General features: G+C 34.5%; 1 protein-coding gene across 1 annotated transcript; it reads right to left on the bottom strand.

Moving 5' to 3' along the window:
- Positions 1-584: 584 nt before the first annotated feature.
- Positions 585-2,089, bottom strand: LOC109175597 (probable pectate lyase P59). The gene has a single exon (XM_019324884.1). It carries the CDS (start codon positions 1,941-1,943, stop codon positions 594-596), a length of 1,350 nt encoding a protein of 449 aa, XP_019180429.1. The 5' UTR covers positions 1,944-2,089; the 3' UTR covers positions 585-593.
- Between the last annotated feature and the right edge of the window lie 8,731 nt (positions 2,090-10,820).

Below are 10,820 nucleotides of genomic sequence, written 5' to 3'. Positions count from 1 at the left end.
AAGATAGTAACTGGGTTCATTATTTCATATGTTTATGTAAATCTATGAATTCAATGGATAGGTGTTTGAATGATATCAATGCGCGCGGGTGGTAGGACGGTGAACAAGTATCAGTATGGACCATTTATAAGCTTTGAGATTTGGCAGAAACTCCTATCAAAGAAAATGGATGACAAAAACCCTATTTCCCAGTTTGAAAGATCTAGTCTTTTTTATTATTTTACTACTAAAAATCAAGAGAATCGTGAAAAGGAAAAAGGGATCTACCTAAAGGATTCACGTACACCCTCATCACCCTACAACAGTGCTCCAACTTCACTAAGTCAGGTTCAGGAGCTTGGCTGCTTCACTTGAGCAAGAATGGGAGAAAGCTTATAGAATTACAATTTTGCTCCAAATTTTGATATGATAGTCAACAAATTGATAAATTAACAGAGTATTAAATTGAGTAAAAATTACATAGGACTTAATTGAGTAAAAATAATAATTGAGGATCAAATATAATTACAACACAATCGATGGACCATTTTGGTTATTAACTCTAAAATAATATAATGCTACATGAGTGGCCAGCCGGAATGCAATAATGCAATCTAACAAGGCGATCCTACTCTGCAATTAAGCGCCCCTGCGAACCTAGTAAGCCAAGTCACATCCTCAGCCTTGAATGTCTGTACCCCATCGTACAATTCATTATGCTTTTTCATGAAATCTGGATCTCCCGACTGAACAAAGAAAGCTCCGCCCATATATATATCTCCCTCTGATCTCCATGTCCACGTCTTCCATTCTGCCGGAGTCCCCGCAGTTCTATGAGTTATCTCTTTTTTGTGTATGTCTGGAGGAGCGATGAATCGATTTCCCTGACAGATGATGGTGGGGTTAGCACTCCCTCCAATGGCGTACATGTTCCAGTGTGTGTAATCGTTGTTCACCACATGGATGTATCCGAACCGACATCTGGGCATCCTCTGAATCAATCTCTTCCCGAAGTGGTTGAAAGCAATGGTGATTTGCATGATCTTGTCTTTTGTGGACAAATCATTTGCACCGAACAGCATCACATCATTATGATCTGTGAAGTGACCATTCGAAATTGTGATGGCCGTGGATGCTTCGATCGCATCAATAAGCCCGTCGTAACAGTTCCTCATCGACACATGGTCTATCCAAACATTGGAAGAACCAAAGATGGAGATGCCATCGCCGTCGCTCTTGGTTCGCAGTCCAAAGTGGTCCAGGCCATCTCGTATCAGGCCGCCGTTACCTTCGAAGATGTGGTGGATGTGGATCCCGTGGATGATCACGTTCTTCACGAACTGAATGGTTATACCGGCGCCATGGCTGATGTGGACTTGGGCCCCACGCCCATCGATCGTCTTATCACCTTGCATGATCAACTCCTGGTGGAGCTTGATGTTCATGTCGTGTGCGAAGATTATCCACAAGGGTTTCTTTTGGATGACCGCGTGTCGGAGGGTTCCGGGTTTGGGGTTTGATTGATCATCGGACTTGTCTGTAACGGTGTAGAATTTGCCAGACTTGCCGCCTTTGGTTTTGTACCCAAACCCCATTGCGCAATCAGCCAACCTCTTCCGGTTGCTAGCCCAATCGGCGTGGCAACGCCAGCAACGATCGATCGGGTTTGTCGCATTACACGGCCCACGATACTTTTTTGAACCAAGAAGATGCCGACCTGTGGTGTTCGTCGTCAAATCCTCAGCTACGGCTTCTGACAATGTCCTTCGAACTTGGTGAATCAAGGAAGCAGAAATGTTATGTGGATTGGGCTCATAAGCCTGTTGGGCATGTTTCCAGGCTTCAGCTGCTCGCCTCCGCCACACCTCATCATACTCAGCAATGTGACCAACCGTTGCGGGAATTATCGCGGCAACAGAAACCACGAACAAGAAGAAGCAATTATTTTTGTTAAATCTCTCCATTTTGATGGTTATTTTTTTTTTCCTAAAGAAAAAAAAAAATATTATTTTGATAGGGGTTGAACCGCTATTTTGGGTTCAACCCTTTTGAATTGAACCGACCGAACCTCAACTTTTCTTCTTATTCAAAGAGGTTTGATCGAACACTGTTTATTAAGTGATTGAAGAATGTATTTAATACTAAAGTATTTATACTGACATATATTTGATTTTAGACCATAACTAAATCCTAGACAAGTGGCATTACCACTCATTTTTCTTGTGGTAAACCTCCTCACAACCAAAGAACAAAAATAGGGGAAGAAAAGTTTATAAAATAAATGTGAATTGGATGGTCAAAATTTTCTATCCCATTTTTAAACATGTTTTAAGGTACTCCACAAGTAATTTTTTTTTTTTTTTTTAAATCTAATGTGAAACAACGCCAATAAAATCACTCTTCTTGATTAGCCGGCTCATAATATTGTGACAAAGATGTGGAAAAAATATTAATATTAATATTAATGAACCAACATCCATATGAAATATTCAACAATGTAACATAAGACATATGAGCCAAAATGGTGTTGCTACTTTCTGATGAGCCAAAATGGCGTTGTTACTGTCTGATGAGCCAAAATTAACCACTTATTGATGGGATATAATTATTTTTCTTTATAGTATAATACGGTTAATTAAGATATATAAATAATACCTTTTTTTTTTTTTTTTTGCCACGGGATACAATCGTATGTTACACTCTTTATTCCCAAAGATAAAATTGCATTCACATGTAACGTTATGTTACTACTTCATGTATAAAAGTCTTGAAAGCTTGCAAGAGTTTGACTTTCAAATATACTTTTGTACAGCAAAAGAATTCTAGATATATTTTTGTGAATTGGCTCAAATTTCTTTTAAAGGTGGCTATTACTATTACTATTACTATTACTATTACTATTATGACTGGGCATTTTTATGCATAATATGCGAAAGTTTGAGCCTAATATATTAATATCGGTAAAACTTCTTTAAAAAATAAAAAATATTTATTAAAAATATTATTTTTAGCACATCAAAATAATATGTCAACCATTTTGAAAAAAAAAAATACAATTTTATAAATATCATAAATTAATTATTACTGATGGCTATTCAATATTTGGGCCTAATTGGACCGCCTAACCCCGATTGGCCCACCTAAAGTCAAATTAAACTAGCCGTTAACCCATATTAATCTCCTAATTATTACCCTCAATTCCTAACCCCTCTAATTATCTACTCATAAAGTCCTATTAAAACACCTATTTACTTACCTCATCATAACCTACCATTTGTTACCCCATTTACTACCCATCAATACCCTACTAAATTTCTCAACGGACATTTTTAGATGAGCTAGCTATAAGAAGGAGAAGAAGAGCACAAGGAGGGGGCATCTCATTCATCTACACACCCATAGAAAGACTCCCACCTACATTAGTTCAAGCACTCTTCCACCTAAAATACCCAAGGAAGACTCCACCACTCTTTTCTATACGAGAAAACCTCACACTAGCTCTTTCTCACTACAAGGAGGCCCCAAATATTTGAGAAGAAGGGGATATAGCTTTATTCTTACATTACTACATGTACAAAATAGCTCTACAATATGTACAAAAACACCTACAAAATATATAGTGAATTTAGGCTTGGCACCACCCAAAAAGGCCCGTGGTTTTCACCTTTCGGTTTCCACGTAAAAATTATCGAGCCCATATTTTTAGCTAGCTTTATTTGAAAGGTGAATCCACCAACCACGGTTGTGTTGGACTTCCCTGGGCTCAAAAACCCTAAAACCAATAATTACCATATTGTTTTCATTTATAATGATAAAAATTATAATAATTCAAATATGCGCAAATTATGCTGTGCAACCGAATGCACCTTGCAAGGTGCATACGGTTGCAAAACGGCGCCGTTTTGGTTTAAAAAAATGCGCGTCCCACTTAAAGAAGAAATCAGGTTCGATTCCCGGTAATAGCATTTTTATATATCCAGAAATTCATAACTATATATCCAGAAATTCATAACTATATATCCACAGTGAATGAATGAAGTAAAAATCCACAATGAATGAATGAATGAAGTAAAAATCCACAATGAATGAACTAAACATCCACAATGAATGAACTAAATATCCACAATGAATGAACTAAATATCCATAAATTCATAACTATATATCCAGAAATTCATAACTATATATCCATAAATTCATAACTATATATCCACAAATTTATAACTATATATCCACAAATTCATAACTATATATCCACAATAATGCTATTGCCGAGAGTCGAACCTGATTTTTTTTTTTTTAAAGTGGGACGCGCGTTTTTAGTCAAAACGACGTCGTTTTGCATCATATGCACCATGCGCATGGTACATTCGGTTGCACGGCATAACTATTGTCAAATATGTGAGCCAATAACTTTATATAAAAATAATATAATGACTAATAAATGTAATATGATTAATTAAATTTTCATAATATATCCTTTAGTTTGTTTTAATTTCCTTAATAAAATGATCAATAAATGTTCCTCAATTGATTAGTGCTAATATATAGGAGATTAATATAATAATGGAGTTATAACGGGACAATTTTGTGAAGCTAAAATATAACGTACATCATTTTAAATTCGATATACAAATTTATTAGCACTAAAAATATGGAAAAAATAAAGAATATAACTTGCGTTCATATATATAATAATATTTGTTAGTTGAAAGTGAGTTGAAATTGTAATTAGAGAAAAAAAGAAAAAGAAAAAGTGAATGAATACAAATATGATAATTTGAAAATAAGGTCTAATCTTTTTAAAGTGAAATTATTAAAAGATATCAACTTTAAAGTCTATGATCGTAAAAGATAGCACTAAAAATATGGACAAAGTGTTAGAGTCTAATGTTGTTTATTACGACACAAAAAATTATAATTAGATGATAAAATGTCTGAAGTTGTAATTATTTTCTGTGTATGGCCATTATCTTAGCATGTTATGAAGACTTAGTTTGTGGTCATTATGCTTCATTAGTTAGTTATGCTTCGTAATTTATAGGGAAGCATTTATATTGTACACTGGAGTCTTTTGATGGATGATGAATCAGAATCTCTTGTACATATTCTCTGAGCACTATCATATTGTCTGAATTTTCTCTCTCTCTCTCGATTCCCTCAATGCTATCAATGCTATCTCTCCAGCGTAACATAGATTCTACTAATATCATGTTATAAGGGAAAAATAGAATAGAGAGAAAAAGGGGAATCTCATATCCATTCATCTCTATGTGTTACATACAACCATAACACATCTATATATAATATACAAATATAACGGAAGACATAATGGAGACATAAATAAAAAACTGTTACAACTGTTATATAATCTATAATAATGTCCACATAATGATATATTTATAACACTCCCCCTTGGACATTATTTGTCCATGACCTTGCCTCGTTAAAGACTTGCTAGGAAAACCCTGTGGGAAAAACCTAGACAAGAAAAGAGTATAGTAGAAAATATATTCACGCCTCATTAAAAACTTCACTAGGAAAACCACGTGGGAAAAAACCCAGTTGAAGAAAAGAGTACATGATATATGTAAAAATCATATATTGTATTGGTTGCCTCATTAAAAACCTTAACTCAAGAAAACCCTGTGGGAAAAACTTAGTTAAGGGAAAAAGAGTACAACTATAAGTCTTCAAGACATAATCTGCATAATCTTCAGGATTTTGAAGTTTGTTCATTTATTAACCAATTATTTTGCAACTTTTCCCCATTGTCATTACTATATCATACTCATGCCTCGTTAAAAACCACACTAGAAAACCCATTGGGAAAAACCTAGTGAGGAAAAGATTACATGATATGTATATGCTGCAAAAAAAGTATAACTATTAGTCCTTTTAAGACCCAATCTTATATGATTGACCAATCTACAGGATTGACTCGAGTGAATGTACTTCCTGTCTCCCCTGAAGATAACAATCTTCAAATTCTATATTGCCTGTAAAATCATTGTTTCTAAATGGTGCAGAGAAGGGATATGGTACAATCTTCAGGATTGTCATCATATTTTCTTATGATCATCTGGACTAATAAAATTATTTAATTTATAGTTTATATTTTGTTGCTCCCCTAAATATAATAATTTTTCTTTACTTACACATATCAATCTTATGAATATTTGTAGGTATACATTTGCTAACTTGTCACTAGAGCAAACCTTCTGAACAAATATTTTATCACTCTTCTGGAGTTCATGTGGATCAAGGTATTTTATATCATGAAAAACTATATACGTTTTTATCTGTAACAAGTATGATGACTTCATGCCAAAAAGCATCAATACGAGTATTTGTACATTGATTTGCTATTCGTTATCTCATCTCATAACTTAACATCATTAAACTCTTTATATATTTCATTGATGTTTACACCACAAATATTGACTGAGATAATAAATAAGTCCATTATCAACTCTTTATTGAGCACATAATGGTACATATTATTCCTTCTATATGAGGATAATAACCCCATTCGCAACTCTCTAAAAAGTAAATAATGACACTTAAATAAATCCTCATTTCGGGAATTATAAATCCATTAGGGATTTTTCAAGATAAACTAGAGGATATATTTAGGATATTTTCAAGAGGAAACTATATTTGAGTTTCCCAATCACATATAACATTACTAGGCATGTTTATGATAATATATTTTCATACTTTGTTCTGGGGGGAAATGCCTTTAGTCAATTTATTGACTATAAGAAAGATCATAGTTAGTAACTTACTAACTTTTATACTTCTTATTTTGTGATTTTCATTCATCACATTTTGAGAAAATCCATCAAAGATTTTAAATATAAGTAACAAGTTATCCATATAAATATGTGATAACTATAACTGTTAGCTACATATCTAATTTATTTACTGCTAGTTTTATTGAATAGCGGAATATAAAGCCATGATTATAATTGGGTCTCTGCGAAAACCCTCCACTCGCCTTTTATTAGCGAATTCTGATTTGTATGCCTTAATTGCTATTTTCTATGAAAACAGTTAGCACGCTGCAGGCGTTATACTACTATTTTCATTTCTGGATCCAGATTTTATGAGCAATAGAGGCAAAATATGTTGTCGACAACTGTAACAGCTTTGTAAATATTTTTTATACACATGGCAATTTTGTAACCAAATATATGGCATTTCCCAAGAGTATTTGGATTTGGTTGTTCCGCTTCCCCAGTATTTTAGTTATTTGGTGCACCTACAATTTTACTGGGGGTTTTCGCCTTCTAGACGAATATCTTCAGGATAAAATTTCTATATTTCTGGAGTGACGAAATTTCTATACTAGATCTAGTTTTGTAAATTCTTAAATCAATATATGCTTCTGGCATAATGGTAGAGATTTTTAGTCCTAGTTGGGGATTTCAACTCTTAAAATATTTTCTATGGACTTAGTCACTCATTGAGATTTCTAGCAGATAATTTGTTCCATGACTGAACTTCTGGTTCTATAAGGCTAGTACATGGGTTTGAAGATTTTTATCAATTTCTCGGCATTTAATTAATTATAAATTTCAAATCTCCCCCTAATGCCGAGAAAAGATCTTATAATGCAACCAATATCACTGTTGATTTCACATGATGAGATATAGCTAGAAGGGTTGCATATTAAAAAAAATTGAACGCAGATAAGGAAATGCATCATGTACTAGCGTATGTGATATGTAGTGGATCAACATATTGATTTTTCAATTTTGAAGGTCCCCAAAAAAAATATTTCCTCCAAATGCTTAATTTGCTTTCCGAAAAAAATGTCATAAATAATATGAGCAAAAATATGACCTGCATGCATGGAGCTAACATCTCGTAGTATGTTGATGAAATTAGACACCAAACATTCAAAAAAAATCTTGTCGAATTTTCACTTCTGGTGAAAGAGTAGCCACAACTCTCATAATATAATCCCGCTCCATATCATTGTTAAAATTTTTGCTTGAGCAAAGCCAAGAGCATTGTACAATGCCCGAGCAACAGTAAGCCTAACAAATTTTATGCAAATAAATTTAACAGGTCATAGTAGCATTTAATCACATGCAAGCTTAAGGTTTAGCAACGGCAGGTGCACCTTAACAGAACTATCTCACTGATTTATGGTTTAAAGCTCAAATAATACTATGCCTTTAAAAATATTTGTCTTAAAAGTTTGCTTCACGTTGTAGCATTCATGGCCTATAGCAAATATTTGTTATCATCAAGAGAAAACAACAAATCCTCTTTGTTTTATGGTTCACATAGCTACAAAGCAAATTTGAACAAATAGAAGTTCTCAAATTCTGAGCACATTATGAACAAATGAAACTGTGTTGCCAACATCATAATTTGCTATCCCAAAAACCAATTAGGCATTCAAATACCAAGTCTGATGCAATGTGAGTATTTCTATCAGCATGCAAATATATGTGTATATTCTCAAATAATCAACTTCTCAAGATGCTCAAATAATTCAAGATACTAAAATTGATAGCAAATTTCAGGAACTTTGACCCAGATTGCAGAATTTTCTGGGGAAAAGCGGTAACACGTTTTTGCAAAAAAAATAAAATTGCAGATATGTAATTCAGCAAGTCTAGAATGTTCATAAAAAATTTCATGTCAATCAAAGGTCTGGAAATATTTTTCCCAAAAAATTTCCCAACATTGCGCCAGGCAGAAAATTAATTGGCAGCACACTGCCAAAACATTATAATTTTTCTGGAAAAATCAAAGCATATTTTTAACGAAATATTTTTACAGACATCAAATATCACAAGTCTAGGTTCTCCAGAAAAAAACTCAGACCAAAAGTAGTTCAACAAGTATTTTTCACGAATTTAATTTTCAAGCTGTGTCAATCAGATTTTCAGGAAAACATAACAAATAGCTTAAATGTTGATTGAGTTAGAACCAACTGAACCAACAACTTATGTTATGCTCTCTAACATTTACGCAACAGCCTCAGAGTGGAATCACAAACTAGTGTAAAAACCATAATCTTAGAGAGATAATAGAAGAGACTTGAACCATCTGTGTCTATTATGTGGAACATAAACCAAAACCATACTCTCCCTGTGGTGATGTGGTGATGATGCTTGATCAATTTATATTTGTTTAAAGCTTTGTTTCGTGATATCCATATAAGCAACCACAACAAGATGCACACTGATATATTGTCAATATGATGAAAGGAAGCCACTGTGAGATTCTTTCAACCATTTCATCAAAATGCCAAATTGATCACAATTCATGATCAAAACCTCAGTGTTTGACTATCAATGAAAGTGGGAAAACCCTCACAAATTTTGAATGGATAATTAAAGACATATTTCAATGTCGTAGGTCATAATGCAAAAGATGTGAAATCAAGTAGGGCAGTACTCAAAATTAGAATCACTACCAGATAACTTTTCAGAATTTATATCCATAACTTGAGAATTTTCAGTGGGTTAAGAGAAGAGTCACCAACCTCACAACTTTTGACTTTCAGAACTCATCTCTTGGACTAATCAACCTTCCACTGCCACAGAGCAGTCCTAGTACGTCCACCAGCTTCGACCGCGGACAGGCTCCGCCGGCCACCACGTCTCGCTAATGGAAGCGACACTTCATTCCTGGCCACCCAAAAACCGAGTCCCCATGATTAAGCCACCGGCAGATCGCGACTCTGGTGCATCGCCGTCAAACCGCTTCCAACGGATGCAGGTTGCCAGCCGCCACGAATCTCCAGCCTACGTCGATTGTAGATCGCCGGTCGCCACCTGGTGCGTGATCGATCCGAAGCACTTGGCCTGCAAAACCAGCCACCCTCGATCTTCGTCCGCGAAAACCAACCTGCCCTCGTCTTGATCGCTGGCCGGTTCTAGAGTGGAAAGAACGAGGATCACGCGGGGGAACCGATCGCTCCGATTGCCATCTGCCACCTCTCGCTGCAGCCGTTGCGGGAAGGAAACCGAAGATGCAGTATACAGAGGATAGATTTTCCAATACAGTATGCTGGATTGGCGTCGCACATCCATAGACACGAACCTACCATTCCGACCACCGGATTTTTGCCATCCGACCATCTTGGGAGTTTTCGCGGAGATCGCCGGATTGTGGCCTAACGTTTAGGATGTAGAGCAAAGGCTGATAACGTGTTATAAGGGAAAAATAGAATAGAGAGAAAAAGGGGAATCTCATATCCATTCATCTCTATGTGTTACATACAACCATAACACATCTATATATAATATACAAATATAACGAAAGACATAATGGAGACATAAATAAAAAACCGTTACAACTGTTATATAATCTATAATAATGTCCACATAATGATATATTTATAACAACCAAAGATTAATAGATATTGTTTAACATGAAGAACAATATTTCTCTTTCTTGATTAACTTAATTTTTATGTACTCCCAAGGTATATTGTTTTGATTATCAATTATACCATACGAACTATATATAATATATATATACCTTGAAAACAAATTTTAAAAAAATGAAGCTCTGATCTACATTAAATATAATTAGTTATATGCTAATAATATGTTGAGTTGGATGGATCAATAACTAATTAATTAATTATTCAGTACTCAGGTAGCTTTTGCACAATTCTAGAATGGATTTTATATGTTTTTTTTTTTTTCGAATACTGGATTTTATATGTTATTCAAGTGGAATTTATTTATTCCAATTTAGTTAGCGCATGATTTCTATTAGTTATGCATGCATGCAATCATAAAAAATAAAGTACGCAATTTTCGCCCCAAAAAAATAAATTTGCCAGAGCATTTTAATAAAAACCAAAGTG

This window comes from Ipomoea nil, unplaced genomic scaffold, assembly GCF_001879475.1.
Source record: "Ipomoea nil cultivar Tokyo-kokei standard unplaced genomic scaffold, Asagao_1.1 scaffold0688, whole genome shotgun sequence".
Lineage (NCBI taxonomy): Eukaryota > Viridiplantae > Streptophyta > Magnoliopsida > Solanales > Convolvulaceae > Ipomoea > Ipomoea nil.
Note: the sequence above shows the minus strand (reverse complement) of the source record. Positions and strands in the feature narration are given on the sequence as shown.

What these genes read in the sequence shown, in the direction of transcription:
- LOC109175597 (XM_019324884.1), bottom strand. Translation starts at nt 1,943, where the DNA reads ATGGAGAGATTTAACAAAAATAATTGCTTCTTCTTGTTCGTGGTTTCT.